Source organism: Alligator sinensis, unplaced genomic scaffold (genome assembly GCF_000455745.1).
Source record: "Alligator sinensis unplaced genomic scaffold, ASM45574v1 scaffold1510_1, whole genome shotgun sequence".
In the NCBI taxonomy this organism is placed as follows: Eukaryota; Metazoa; Chordata; order Crocodylia; family Alligatoridae; genus Alligator; species Alligator sinensis.
The window spans coordinates 115,968-132,054 of record NW_005842654.1 but is presented as its reverse complement, the minus strand read 5'-3'; the positions used below and the strand labels follow the sequence as shown (position 1 = coordinate 132,054).

At 42.5% G+C, this 16,087-nt stretch overlaps 1 protein-coding gene across 1 annotated transcript in view; it reads right to left on the bottom strand.

The window, feature by feature from the left end:
- Positions 1-16,087, bottom strand: part of ERBIN (erbb2 interacting protein) — a 182,687-nt gene that overhangs the window by 139,932 nt on the left and 26,668 nt on the right. Inside the window, exon 4 of the mRNA XM_014524730.2 lies at positions 4,639-4,836. Coding sequence (XP_014380216.1) covers positions 4,639-4,827 — 189 coding nt within the window. The 5' untranslated portion in view covers positions 4,828-4,836. The remainder of the gene's footprint in view (positions 1-4,638; positions 4,837-16,087) is intronic.

Sequence of the window (16,087 nt, the reverse complement as noted above, 5' to 3'; positions counted from 1 at the left end):
TGTCGGGGCGGCGGGGGGGTGGGGGGGGGGGCAGAGTGCACAGCTGTTGGCCAGGATGTTTTGAGATTTTCTTCCTCCTCTGCTGTTTCTCAGCTTCCTGGGCAAGATGGTTCTCTTCAAAGTGAACTATAGCTTGATGTATGGTGCAGCACCATTGAGACTTGTTACCAGCCAGCACTTCCCAGTTTGCAAGGTTGATGCCAACCTTCTTAAGGTATGCTTACAGAAGGCTTGTCCAACATACGGCCTGCAGGCTGCCATGTGGCCCTTCAAGCTGTTTTCTGAGCCCCAAGGTGCTACAACGGGAAATTAAAGTAAACACTGTACTTTCGTTTGGGGGGGGGGGGGGGAGGTGATGTGATACCGCTTCCTGTGAGGTCTTTGAATATGGCTTGCCGGCCCACTGGGTGATAAAAAGTTCATGATCTGGCCCCACATTCAAAAAGGTTGGACACTCCTGGCTTACAGGGTGTCCTTGTAATGCTTCCTCTGTCCCCCACAGATCCTCTTACCATGACTGAGTTGAGAGAAAAGGACTTGCTTCAGGAGACAAGCGTCAGCCATCCACACACAGCAGCCAGCCCAGCAGAGTTTATGTTTCATGATCTTTGTTTGTCTCAGTCCTGTTTACATAGGCTGCGGAGCGGATGCTAACATTCGTGCAGTACTGTGAAGGATCTTCCTGAGGCAACACTGAAGGAACTATTCCAGGTGCTTAAGATGGCTTTGCTATGTCACCTACATCTCACACCTGTAGAGGAGCGTGGGGATAATTACTGCATCGTAGATCAGGATCTTTGCCAACCAAGATCTGCAAATGGAAACTAAGACATGGCAAAGCAGCTTTCCAAAGGATATACTGGCACAGAAAATCCTATGTTTGATTTCTACATCAAGACTGACTGACTGGGAGAGGTGGCTGCCAAGGTATGGGAAGTGCTCAACATTTTTCAGGAGTTCTCCACCAATAGTGATTTGTGGCGTAGGGGGGCAGCTTGTGCTGGGGCAGGCTGATGGAGCACCTTTGGTCATCCCAGTATTAAGGGAGAGTCCCAGGCTATGACTGGCACCTAAAAAAAGGTCAAAGATGGACTGCAGATCGGTCTTAAGTGTGCGTGAGGATAATAGTCATCACCGTACTGAAGGCTGACAATGCCAATCTTGGTAACTTTCATCTTGCTGTGAAGGCACTGCAGGTTGAAAAGCTGACCAACCCCAATTCTGGGAGGAAGGCAGCCACAGATGAGAATCAAAATCACAGCAAGACAGATGGAGAAAATGGCTGGGGTGATGATGCGGCCTTTCTTGACACCAGTATGGATGGTAAATGGGTCTGTCTCTGATCCATTGCAAAGGACTGTAGTGGTTATCCCATCATGGTGTAGCCTGAGGATCCTGATGAACTTCAATGGATAACCAAACCTAGCCAGCACTTTCCATAAGGCTTCACAATTGATGGAGTCAAAGGCCTTGGTTAGATAAATGAATGCTATAAATAGCTTCTGATGCTGTTTTCTACACTTCTCCTGGATCTGTTGTGCAACAAAAATCATGTTGGTGGTACCCCGTGATGGTCTAAAGCCACACTGGAATTCTGGAAGGACATCTTCAGCAACAGGGACATTTCTGGCAATGGGCAATACCTTGGTAGTTCCCACACGCTGACTAGCCCCCTTTCTTGAAGATGGCCACAATGTTGGCATTCTTTGAGTCAGGTGGAGCTTCCTTGTTAACCCATATTTTGATGAGAAGTTGGTGAAGTTTTTGCACTAGTGCTGTTCCACCAGCTTTGAAGACCTCTGCAGGAATGTCATCTGGTCCTGGTGCTTGTTGTTTTTGGTCTGAGTGATGGCACACCAGGCTTCCTTGAAGGATGGGGGATCAGCAAGAGATTCTATTACTGCATGTTGAGGGATGGACTTGATGGTGACAGATGAGACCTCAGGTTCAGAGTTGAGTAGAATCTTGAAGTGCTCCTTCTGGCATTGTTTCATGGATACATTACCTGTGAGAAGGGTAGAGCCATGCTTGGTTTGCCAGGTGTTTGGGCCATTGGAACATGGCTTACGAATGGCTTTTATTGTGTGGAAGAAGCTCCTCATGTCCAGCTAGAGTACAACTATCAATTGTTTACAGATTCTATGCAGCAAGAGCGGCTCATATAAAAGGAACGTAAATTTCAAGTCATTTTCTTAAAAAATGAATGTTAGATTTACTACTTCATTTTTTTTTAATATTCAGTGCAACAATTTATTAAGTCTTTGCATTACCTTTAACAGGATGTGTGTACTAGGATCCCATGAACAAGTTAAAGCCAGATGAAGTCTCAGCGATATGTGCAAAAGGCTTTTTAAATCAAAAACGTATGAAACCAATCAGCCACATGAGAGCAGGAAAATACTTTTTTGGTGGATACAGATAAATGGAATATCAGACGTTTCAGACCCCAAAATATCTTTGATAAAATGTCCACTGGTAATATACGAATAGCACTACTAAAAGTTTAAGGGTGGATTCCCAAGGCAGACTTTCAAAGGCACTTAACTGTGAGATTTCCAAAAGTAGCTTAACACTGCTTCCCCACTTTAGGCCAATGCTTTTAATGAACTATAAACTGTCTTTTTCTAGGTAAGTCAGAAATTTAACTTCCTCATTAGCTTATGCCACTTGGACTTTCAATGATTAAAAGCCATTAATCTATAGAACATAATCAACCTTTCAAAGAAGGTAACAGAGCATTTCACAATGATAACTTTTTCATGTGGTAATGAACACTTCTTACCCACTCACAAGATACTAAGTTCTCTCAAAGATAACATGCTTGATAGTAACAATTTACCATGAGTGTTTGTACCTTTAAGAAAGGTCTCTGAAACTTCATTGTAAAATGACAGCATTGTCAGATCTAACCTTTGAAGACAAACTCCAGACTATACACCTGAATTGCCAAACCAACATTCCAGCTCTTCAATTCTGAATCTATCAAATAACTAGAAATACTTTCAAAATAATTTCTGTGGACATGTACCCAAGTAAAAATAGTGACTTGAAGAAAATGAGTGATTTGTAATAATCTATAATAATGCCTATAATAGCACAAGGCAGTGCCATGCAGACATACCAGAGCTGGCTTATTCTGAGTTAGTTCAGGAAACTCCACTGTGTAAATGTATCTAAAGCACATGCTAAGCAAGCAAGGCTAGTTAATGAAGAGAATGAAGCACTAACAGAGCTATCCTGCTTCTAGTACCCAAGTAAAAACTCCCATCACATTATTACCACTATGCCTTATAGACATATCTTCAGATTGCAGGTGTATATTAGTTCATTCAGAGAAGAGATAATTGAATATATCATAAGAGATTAAAAGAAACAAAGCAACATAATCGTCTCCAGTATCACATTTAGAAGGTTAAACCAACAAGCTAAATAAAATAAGCATGTCACATGGCTAGTGTCCTCATGTGACACCACATACTTTTATAAGTACTGACCTGCTGATAGAATAAAGCAATAGGGTTACTATAGAAAATTAACAGGGTAAAGATTAAGGGTGCACTGATAAAGATTTTCTTGGCCAACACTGATGGCCGATTATTAACAAGCCACATTGGCCGACACCAATTCAATACTCGATTTACAGGAATGCAGTCCAGCACCACAGAGAGCAGCTGGTAAGTCTGTGTGGGGAAGGGGCATTGGGGGAGGAAAGGAGCATGTGGGGGGGGGGGTGTCACAGATTAAGGCCCTGACAGTGAGGGAGGGAATGGGGCAGGGGCAGGGTCTGCCCAGCCAAGGTGATGGATGCGACCCCAGGTCCAGAAACAGGACAGAGCTGCAGGCTGTGGGGTAGGTGGCTCCCTTGCTGCTGCATGCACCCCCTGGGGGAGGCACAGGGGGCATGTGCCCCCCAGATGTGTGTGCAGGGTGAGGGTGGACTGCTGGCTTGGGCCTGCACTGGCCTCTTCCCAACAGTGGGCTGGGCCAGGGCTGCACTGAGAGTGAGTGGGAACAGGGCAGGCGGCGGCGGTGCTAGAAGGGGTGGCTACAGTGAATTTTGGGGTAGCTATAGCCCACCTTGTAGCCACCCCTGCCAGTGCTACCACCACCCACCCTGCCCCTGATCTGCCCCAAGCACAGCTGAGGCCCAGCCTCCAACCGGAAAGAGACCTGTACAGCCCCTGGCCCTGAGCCCGCAGCCTATCTTTGCCTCACACAAATGTGAGGGAGTGGCAGGGAGCTGTCCCCCTCCCTACCCACTGTGGATGAGCCGCCCGTGGGCCCACCCCACTTCTGGCCCTAGGGTTGCATCCACCTCCTTGGCTAGGCAGTATCTGCCCATGTCTGATCCCTCCCTCACTGTGAGGGCCTCAATCCCCCGCCCGCACCCCTGACTTACCGGCAGACTCTGCTCTCCACGCTGCTTGGCTGTATTCCTGGTCATACGCATTCTGCGGCTGTGCATGTGCACACAGCATTTATCGGTGACATTATTGGCTACATTGGCCAAAAAAAGTAGATAGTCAATAATGTTAATTTTCCTTTTATCAGTGCCAATCTGTATGCTACCAATATATCAGTGCACCTCTAGTTAAGATACATCTCACAAAACAAACAAACAATACACTATAAACCTACCTTTGGAAGCTCTTCAATCTGATTAGCATCTAAATAGAGCTCTTCCAAGGTCTTTTCAAAGGTAAAAATCTCCTTAGGCACCTGTTCCAGGCTGCAGTGAGAGTAATCAAGCGTAGTAACAGTTTCTTCTTCCCCACGCAGACAGCGGCATGGCACCAGCCGCACAAACAAGTTCCGCTTTGTCGTCATCTTCAGGCACTGCAAAGGAAAAATAGAGGGGTTTATACATTATAAATTACTTTACCATTTGAAAAACTGCTTAATGAATTCAAGTGTTATTAACCCAACAACTTACATAATGCACTAAAAACAGGAGGGGAAAAAACAATAATTTCGCTAAAAGCATGGAAAGTGTGTTCAGCACAAAGTTGAAATATTTCAAGGGCTGCAGAACACCTACAAGTTCTACTTAAATCCATGGTTACGGTGGGTGATGAGCAATTCTGACAAATCAGGCCCTAGATTTTTATATGATCTTTTTCTCCTTTTTAAAAAAGTTATTAGAAGTTTTGCTTTATATTATGAAGTTTCACTATAAAAAGAGCATTACATTTCAGTTACCAGAAAACATAACATTGGAGTTTGAAAATTTAAATTACTTTTAAAAGCAGAAGGTAGCATGGCAAAACAGCAGTAAAGATCAATTTATAGAAACCATGTTATGACACCATCTCAACAAAAAAATGGAGCTTTTTAGAAATGTTTAAAAGGTACTTAATCACAGAAAGCTCAAGAAAATTCTACATTTCCATCTACAGTCTGCAAAACTTTTATATATAAATACCTGTGAACTTTTGTCATGCTCCCTGAAAAACATTCTATAGTAAAACATGTTATTGGAAAAGAAGGAACCCACTTTTTTGGAAGCACAAAAAGTAGCTGAATTCAATGACCCAACTTAATGGACTTGTAGTTAGGGATGCACTGATAAAGATTTTTTGGGCTGATACTGATGGCCAATTATTAATGAGTCAATACACGAGTATTAACTAGCTGGAGTACTGCATCCAGTTTTGGGCCCCCCACTTCAGGAGGGGCATGGAAAAGCGTGAGAGAGTCCAGAGAATCCACTTATACGATCCAATGCCTGGAGGGCAGGCCATACGAGCAGAGGCTGAGGGATTTGGGACTCTTCAGTCTGGAAAAAAGAAAGCTCAGGGGTGGCTTGGTAGCAGCCTACAGTTATGTAAGTGGGGTACATCAGGACCTGGGAGAACAGCTGTTCACCAGAGCTCCCCAAGGGATAACAAGGTATAAACGACCACAAACTCCAGGAAGGCAGATTTAGACTAGACACAAGGAAAAAGTTCTTTAGGGTGCGCGTGTCCAGGGTCTGGAACAGACTCCCCCCAGAGGTGGTATAAGCACCTATTCCAGCCTCTTTCAAAAAACATCTGGGTATTTTTCTTGCTGGGATCCCAGCAAGACTTCTTGCCTATGGTGGGGAGGCTCGACTCAATATCACAAGGTTTATTCCAGCCCCTAATGTCTATGAAATATTGGTGGATACTAATCCGATTGCTGATATGCAAGCCTGGCAGCTTGGAGAGCAGTGTGCAGCTAATAAGTCTGTTGGGGGGTGGGGAGGGACCAGGAGGAAGGGACAGATAGAGGCCCCTGTGGTGAGGGAAGGAATGGGGCTGAGGCTGGGGCAGGGGCTGCACAGCCAGGGCAGGGCATGGGACAGAGCCGTGAGCAGCTCATTGGGGGCGGAGGTGGAGGGAGCAGCTCCCACTACTGCACGCACACCTGAGGGAGGCATAGGGGGCATGTACTTCCCGGATCTGTGCATGGGGCAAGGGCAGGCTGCCACTGCAAGCTGGGGCCAGGTTAGTGCCAGGCTCTTCCCAGCAGGGGGATTGGGCCAGGGCTGTGCTTGAAGCAGGTGGTGGTGGCACTGGGAGAGGGGCTACAGAGAATTTTGAGGTAGCTGTAGCCTACTCCATAGTCCCCCTCCCAGCGCTGCTGCCATCCACCCCAAGCACAGCCCTGGCACAACCCTCTGCTGAGAAAAGCCTGGCACCACCACTGGGCCCAGCCCCCAGCAGCAGCCCACCCTCCCCCCACACACAGATCTGGGGGGCATATGTCTCCCAGTGCCTCCCCCGGAGGTGTGCACAGAAGTGGGAGTCACACAACCCCTGCACCCCCAGACGAGCCACTGCTCCTTCTCACGCTTCACTTAGGGTTGCCAAGCCTCCAGGATTGCCTTGGAGTCTCCAAGAATTAGATACAAATCTCCAGGAGACTGCTGAGAGTCATCCTGGAGATAAATGATAGGAAATTAATTAAAATAAATATTAAATGTTGAATCTGGTTTTATACAGTAGTCAAGTGGGTTTTTAAAATGTAATAACGCGCATTTGCTTTCCTGGCATAAAGTCTACACACTGTCATAACTGATACGCAAGCACGTGGGCACGCAGGGAAAACAAGCAATTAAGGACTGCAATTCTTACTTAGATTGCTTAAAACTTAGTTGTTCAGTCTTTGCTAAAAAAAAAAAAAAATTCTTTAATGAAATTTCGAACAATTTTTAGAATCTTAATTTTGTGGAAAATATAAAAAAGAATTTGTTTTCATTGTATTTTGGAATAAATGCATGTCAAAACCTCAAAATCTCTCCAAAACAAATTCAAAGTTCCAAGCAGCTTTAGTTAACATCCCTAATCTTGAAATGTTTTACGGTGAAGAAAGACAGTTAAACTAAGTGATCTTGAGATTTCATCTGGCCTGGGACAGAGGTCGCATTTCAGCAGCAGCTAGTTTGGAAGCGATTGTGACAGCAACCAATTTTACAAGTGGCAGCCAACCTTCAGACCAAGTTGAGCTAATTTGAGCCACCACTGCAAAAAGGTTACTGGTCCCTGAACTTATCTCTTTATATAGCTTAAACAGGTTTTGAATCAAGAAGGCTGCACTTCCTTTTCTACTTCATAACTATGGGAATTTACAAGAATTCTTGAATTCTACAGAATCTCAACTTGTACATAAACAAGGAGTCCTAGTCATCCCCAACAGTGTCTTCCAAAAATGATTCTTAAGTAACCCAATTCTCCCCACCCCAAGAGTAATCCCACTTTTCCCCCTCACTTCCAACCATAGTGTTTTCTGAAAAGTGGAGATGTGAACACAGAAAGGAACTTCAAACACTAGGCTGGTCCAGGTTGGATTCTACAGCTATTTGAGAGACTCTCTCCAACAGTAGGAATGAAATGAGATTTGCCATTGCAGGCAAAAAAGAGGGTTACTGAGACGTTAAAAAGAAGAGCTCTCTTGGGAAACCTTTTTTCTAAGAGGAGATAAAACAATATTGTTGGGAAAATAAGGCATGTAGGAAAGGACCTATTTATCCAGACAGTATCTCCAGGATGAAGAGATTCTAAGTGAAGAAATGGGGAAACTATGGAGAAAACCTAGCCATCTCCCACTTAATTGTATCATATTGTGAATCATTATTCATCCTCCTTTGTGTGTGTGGACCCAAAGAAACTGACTTGTGTCATCTGGAGACTGCAGTATTTTGTCACCAATTCAGTGCTACTGCTACTCCTGCCCCAATTCAGGTCTGGTTGCAACGGTTCCATAGCAAAGGAAAGACCAGCTTGTCAGAATGCCCCCACTGTTGAAGTTTGCAAAGGAGAGGCAAAGGCAAGCTATATTCGGTCTTGTATTTTGTTCTTAATATTAATTTTGCCTGTTCAAAATTAAAGGGCGTTACCTCTAAAGCCTCAAAACTTACAAACAAAACAGCTTTTGTACGTTTCATCTCAAGGTTTTCTAGCACTCTTGAAATACTCAATTGTATCTTACACACAAATCAATTCACACCCCCCAGAAATTCAGCCAAACCCTGGTATAAAGCATGAAAATGGCAAACAGCACAAAGCAACACGGCAAAACAATTTAGCACAAATATACAAGGTCTAGTCAAACTGCTTAAGAAGAAAGTGAACTTTCTATTAGATATCAAATTTAATAACCTAAACTAGGTTTTTTTTTTACAAGTGGCAGGGAATCTTTACTGAATCCAAACTATCAGATCTTTTGCTTTAAGTTCCATCTCAATGGATATTTCCAGATAAACAGTGCCCACAATACCATTCTTGGACTTGTGCTTATTACTAGCTAAAAAGGATAAGTGTCATCAGTAAATCATGACCCCTTCCTGTAACACCCAATGGTCCCTAGAACACTCCCATCCAGCTTGGCTCCATTCAGTTTACAAGATCTGGCAGGGTTCCTAATAAGGTTGGATATTTAAATATGCAATTAAAAACAACTACAATCATAGAAAATTAGGGTTGGAAAGGACCTCAGGAGGTCATCTAATCTAGCCCCCTGCTCAAAGTAGGACCAGCCCCAACTAGAACTAGGACCAGCCCCAACAGAGAACTAGGGCTCTGTCTAGCTGGGTCTTAACTTCCAAGGATAGAGATTGCACAACATCTCTGGGTAACCTATTTCAGTGTTTTACTACCCTCCTAGGAAGAACGTTTTTTCCTAATATCTAACCTAAACTTCCCTTTCCGCAACTTGAGACCATTGCTCCTTGTTCTGTTATCTGCTACCACTGAGAACAGTCTAGCTCAATCCTCTTTGGAATAACCTTTCAGGTAGTTGAAGGCTATTAAATCCCCTTCACAGTCTCTCTCCTCCAGACTAAATAAGCCCCGTTCCCATCAGCTTCTCCTCATAAAGTCACCCCTGCCCCCTAATCATTTTCTCTGCCCTCCACTGGACTCTCTCCAATTTGTCTACTGTGTCTTGATAGCTATTTAAAGGAACACCATCAACTTCAAAACTGAACTGATATTTGAAAAGTTTAAATTTACTAGTATTACAAGCAACACCTAAGATTACCAGAAAATAATTTGTATTTGTTTACTTTGTCAGGATTTTGTCTATAATTAAACTGTGTTGAGTGTCACTTGAATTTCCTGTCTATCCGACTAGGGACTAGCAGGATGTAGTCACTCATGCACTATTCTGGGTGGACGTATGTTTTTCTTTTGGTCCTACAGCAAAGTATTTAACAGTTACATCAACAGCAACACTGAAAATGAAACCTAACAACCAGCAGTCACAATTCTGTACACAGAAGGAAGGTGGGATGGGTGCAAGTATGTTTGAGTAGTATGAGGAACGTGACCTGCAAATAAGTTTGCGAAAGGCAAATTACAAGCACCGCTCCTTTAGGACTAGATGGGAAATGTCCGCAATTTTTTCCATTATGTGTAATGTGGAACTGCTGTACAGAAAAAATGAGTACCAATTTAAATAACATGATAAAGAAACACACTGAGAATTTCATTTTTATACCTTTCCTTTCACTTAATTCCACTGAGTCAATATAATGGAGAAGGTATATAGTAACTACAAGAAATTAATGCTGGAAAGGAAGGACTCTGCATCCAAAAGCTCTGCCTAAAGCAAAGCCATGCATCAACAATAAATTTTTAGAGATGGCATGAAGAGCGAAATTTCAGTCTCTTGTGGTCTTTTCCCTTCCTTAAGTGGAAGGTAAGGCACAATGGCACCTTATACACTCGCTGGTTCAAAGAGGCATGAGCTATAACAGAGGTATAAAATTCACCTTTTGCTCTGAGCCAGATCCTAACTGCAGGACTCCTCATAAGCTGCATCTGGCACAGGGTGGTGTCAGCAGCCACCATGGCAGTAGTGAGCAGGGCAAGTGGCCACAGGCCATGTGACTCCTAGCAATGGCAGAGGACAAGTGAGAACTGTTGCACAGCCCCTGCTCACTCACCAGCAACCAATGGACATGACTACCAGAGCCACAGACTTTGGCAGGCCACACCCACTGCTAGCCATATCCCCACAAGTTAGATCAGACCTGTAGGCCAGATGCTTGACACCCCTGACCTATAGCATCTGATGAAGTAGGTTGTTGCCTACAAAAGCCCATGCCTCTCTGAACTAATTAATCTCTGAAGTAACCTCCTGGCTTTGCTTCTGCCTGACTTCAGACTTGCATAAACCAAGCCCCTCCCTTCCTTAAATGGAGATAAGCTCATGTTATTATACACCTAAATATTGTTCACTTAATTCTGGTGCACTTCTGAAAGCAGAGCTATTTCTGAAAACATCTATTACATTTTAAATGAATCTCTTCTATAAAGTAGAACCACTAATCCCCATGGGTTAGAAGAACGAGTAGTGTCTCAATGAACTCAAAGAGCATTGGATATCCTCACTTTCTACAAAGTTACAATGGAAATTATACCTATTCACTTAGGATTTAAAAAATAACCAACAGCTATCAGCAAGTGGCAAGTCATTGTATATTTTACTGTTACATCTTCTTCACTCTCTATTCTGAAGAATTGAGAAATTTCTCTTCTTTAGGAAAATAAAAAATCTCCAAAGCACAGGAAGTAGTAGTTATACATAAACTGGAATATTTAAATGATATTATAGACTAAGGACCTATGGCCTTTCTATAAAGACAACAGTAAGATCATTAGTTTCCTCACACCTGGGATAAAAAAGTACAAACTGAATAATACTTCCTGAAAGAATGTTTCCGTATGTTCAGTAGCCACTTACTAAATTGCAATGAACTGGGGGGGGAGAATCTGGCAGTAAAAAAAATTAAAATCAGAAATTAAGAGGCGGCAGAAATCAATTCAGAGACTAAGAGGTCCAACATCCCAGAGGATTTATAGACTACAAACTCTTGTTCAAGTATTTTGTTTTGTAAAGTAACTTATAACTTCATTCTACCAACTTAGCATAATTAGAAAGATTAAGAATATTTAATATGCTTAAAACTGGTCAAGTCCTAACAGATTAACCTTATTTTTGGTATCGGGTCATATGGAAAAACAAAAACAAAAACACTTCTAATGAAAATGGAGAAACACATAGTCAATGCCTAGCTTTAACAAGAATGCATTTTCTTTATGAAAAACAGAACCATAGCCATTGAGAAATTTTTGCAATGGTAACTCCCACACCTGTTAATTAGTCAAACATCCTCAGCTTACTTATGATAAAAATTCCATAAACAAAGTCCCCCAAAAGTACCTTAAGAAAAATCTCTGAAACAATTATTTCTACTAGTTTCCATAAAGATAATTATATAATGCTTTAATTAGAAAATTGGCATTTGACCTCTTCCCAAAATTTACAATATAATGTTATGATGTCACTGTTAAAAGATGTTCTTAAATTTGAGATGAGAAGCAGGTAATTACTTGGCAACCCCCCTCCTAATAAAGTAGACATTTTTAAAATAGCATTAATGTATTCCAATGAAAGTTGTGAAGGTTGTAGAATTTCCATCCCTGGTTCAAGAGCAGGTTAGACAGACATGTGGCTGGGCCAATTTAGTCAGGGATGGCCCTGCCTTGAGCAGGGGGCTAGACAAGATGACCTTATAAGTTTCCTTCCATTCCTATTTACCTATGACCCTATGGTCCTAAGCTATGTTCTCATTGCCACTCTACTGCCCAAATGTGGCCTCACTGTAGTTGCTTATATTCCTTCAGATCCAACTGAGAAGTCCCTTCAGTCCAGATTTGGCCTGGTGCGAGTTTGATGCCCCCAATCAAAGGGTGATCTAACCCCTTGTTCATTACTCTCCCTGGAATCCATCATCATTAGCTTAAAGAAGTTGTGCCCAATCTTTTTGGCCAACAGGCCAGATGGGCAGTGCTCAGTCTGTCTGCAGGCTGGATCTCACCAGTGGTCCCAAACCAGCACCAGAGAAGGTACGGTGAGGCCCCATCTGGCAGCACAGGGGAAGGGGAAATGGCCCAGCCCGAACCTGGCCCCATGGGGGTGGGGGTGGAATTGGAAGCAGGGGAGAGCAGCAGTACTGTCACTGCTCCCCTGCTGATAAATTTCTTGAACCATGGAGTGTCCTGCAGGCCAGATGCCATAGCTCAGTGGGCAGTATTTGGCCCACAGTTTTAAGCATATTAAATATTGAACAGAGATTGAACACCCCTGATTTAGAAATGCCAGATGATACACTTCTGTTCTATTTAACAACTAATAATAGATTGTTCATTAATCTGTATGGTCCCTTTTTGAACCTATATTACCTGTTTCTATAACTTCCTGTTTTGAACCTACAGTATCTGCATCTACAACTTCCTGTGGTAATTAGTTCCACAAGTTCATGATATGCTGCATAAAAAATAAGTCCTTTCTCTTGTTAGTTTTAAATGGTGTCCTACTGAATTCAGTGGGTCTCTCTTAATTCTAGTACTCTGGCACCTGGTGAATAACAGTTCCTTATTCACTCTGTTCACACACTTCATTATTTCACAGAACTCTATCATATCCCCCTTAACCCTTCTCCTTTTCAAATTGAACAGTCCTAGTCTCTTTAGTCTCTCCTGGTACGACAATTTCACCATGTCCCCAATCACTGTGGTTTCACTTCTCTTTACCTTTTCTAATTCTACTACATCATTTCCTGAGATGCAAAGACTAGACTTACATGTGGGCACACCATGGAACAGCATAATGATGATGGCAAGATGATTTTCATTCTGTTTTCAATTTTCTTAATGATGCCAAACATTTTATTAGCTTTTTTTTGGTTCCTGCTGCACACTGAGCTGATATTTTTAGAGAAATACTGTTCTCCTACAGTTCTCTCTCATCTTTTCTAGGAAGGGTCACAACATTAGCTTCCACATGAAATAAAACCACATATGCAGAACAGCCAATTTAGCTGCACAGGATTGATAATGTTCTAGTGAAATAATGAGATTGATTTATTTATTATTTCAATTTGTATGATGCCCTTTCTAACAAAATTAAGGGCAGCTTACAATAAGAAGATAGAATAATTTATAAAACAGGAGAATGAACAAGAAAACAAAATGACTTAAAAACTTGTGGGAGGTTGCTTTTGGCTGATCTCAGAGATCAGGATGGGATGTATGGGTGTTCCTAGTGTTTGACTTGAATCGTCAATCTCTGGCTCAGCATCAGTTGTGCTGGGTGGCCAACATTATAGAAAAATAAAAATATATATAGTGATATTTAAAACAAGTTATTCTTCACAAACCTGGGAAAATTGTAAGCAAAGACCATTTAATATCTAAGGGTGCTTATATGTGAGCAGGGAGGCTGCTCCGACACACTGGAATTCTAGCATGTCAAAGCAGACTCTATTAATTGATTCTGCTGGAGTGTGGCAATTACCACACTCCAGCAGCTTCCTGTGTCTCATGCATCAGCATCACTGCGCTTAAAAATGGTGGCAGGGACACTTGAACTAAAGTTTGTCAAATGAACTTTAGTTCAAGTATCCTCACCACCATTTTTAAGTGCAGGGACACTGATACATGAGATGCAGTGATGCTTTAATTAGAGTGGTTCCAAGAGCACTCTAATTAAAGCATTGCCCCCCACCCCAGAGCACATGTAAGAGTGCCTTAGGGCTTCTTTCCAAGGAGGTCGTTTCCTACAATTTTCTTCAGACTTTTGTGGTATATTTAAAGTATTTAACCAAAGTTTGAGTTTTAAATTTGCAGATTATCAGCATGAAGAAACCTCCTGTAACATAACTGGTGTGGTATTTTCTTTTTGAAATTACAAGCCAACAGAAGCACCAAGAAACACAAACTCATCTCATCCGTCAAAACAAGGTTGTTATATGGAATGATCATACAGAATGATACTATGCATTCTAAATCTGTAATTTTTTTTAGCAAATGAGGAACAGAGAATTGCAGGTATCGCACCTGCCCCTCAAGCCTCCACCAACTGAATTTTTATTTGCTTCCCACTCTGGCAAAGTGAAAATTCAAACAACATGCCAAACTGCTGATTGACTATATAAAGAAAATAGTAAAGACAGAACATCCACAGTAGGCTTAGACCGCAGGTTAAGTGACCCAGTATACAAGTGGAGTAAGACTTTCCTAATCTCTAATGCTCCTAAGCTTGGTCCATTCAAAGTTTAGATCTGGAGGTTCAGTACTATGTAGCGACTGCCACCACCTTCTGTGCAAGTAGATAGAAAGATGCTACAGCCTTGATTCTACCCACCACATGACAGGCAGCTATGCCAAGAAGGGGAAAGAAAAATAACATGAACTAGCAGTAAATAGCAATCCTCATGGAGCAAAACAGGAACACGTCTAGGCCAATGTAGCTAAACCTTACTTTATGACAGGCAGAGTGACACAGGCAAGAGGTCAAAGGACTGACAAATATGCAGTCCTCCAAAAATATAAAACCTGCAAAACTCCTTCAGTTGTAATAATGTTCTGTATCATCTGTTCCATTGTTAGGTAAAAATACAGAAAAAAGTGTCAGTTAAAACCAAAGATGTTTTACAAATGAAGTTTCAAAATTATACCACAAAAATGTAAATATTCACATTAGCATGTCTGCAATCTGTAAAATTCAAGTAATACATACAGAGCAAACAGAAGTTACGGTTATATTTTATTAATTTAGAAGGCATTCCATACAAGTTTGCTTATTAGTTCTTAATCTACAAATAGGTTAATATCCAATTGGATATCTTTATTTAGACACATTTCTACATGGTTTAGCAGATGAGATGATATCAATACATCTGCTGCTGACATCTTAAAAGAAGACTGCCTCCTCAAAATTGTTGCTTTCCTATGAAATATGGTCCCAAATCAGAGAAGAAATTCATTTTAATACTTCTGATAAAATTACTGTCACCCCACACTATGTCAAGTTAATGCAGCAGAAAGAGTAAGAATAAGTTTGCCATGTGTCCACCATGCAGAATAAGTACAGACTCCTAGGGAAGAAAGACCCTATGAACTGCCAAACATCCTCCAGGCACTTGTTGTCTATTCTAATATAATGAAGGGCTTAGTCTACCTGTCTCTGTCTGACTGTCTGTCCATCCATCCATAACACTTTTGGCCAACTGTGCATGCGCCAGTGAGAGGGTAGGCTGCAATTGGCTATACAGGCCCAAGTTTGAGCTGCTGCTGGGGAAGTTTGTGATGGCAGCAAACACGCCCCAGCTGCCCGAGCAATGGGGCTTCCCCATGCCTCCCTGCTTGAGGATGAAGTGGGGATCATGGTGAGGGCACCCCACCCCACCCGACACCTGCCAGAACAGCCAGCAGGGAGGGAGGGGAGCAGAAAGGGGGCCCTGACAACAGCTGGCACAGAGGGGGGAGATGGCAGGGAAGAAGGAAGGCTGCGCAGGCCTGGGTGGGTGCAGGGCGGGGCAAGTTGAGGAGGGAGTCTTTACATGGCTGGCCCTGAAGGGTCAGCAGGGGACGAGGAGGGGGCCATGTAAAAACTCCCTGAAATCCATCATGCTTGACAGGCAATTAGTTAGGACTTACAGAAGCTCAGTGGTTTTCCTTGAAGGTAAATGCTGTATTTTCTCACATCACCCATGCCAAATACTATATGCACTTTGCTTTGGGAAGAATGAAGAATGTAAGGAAAAAAAATTCCAGAG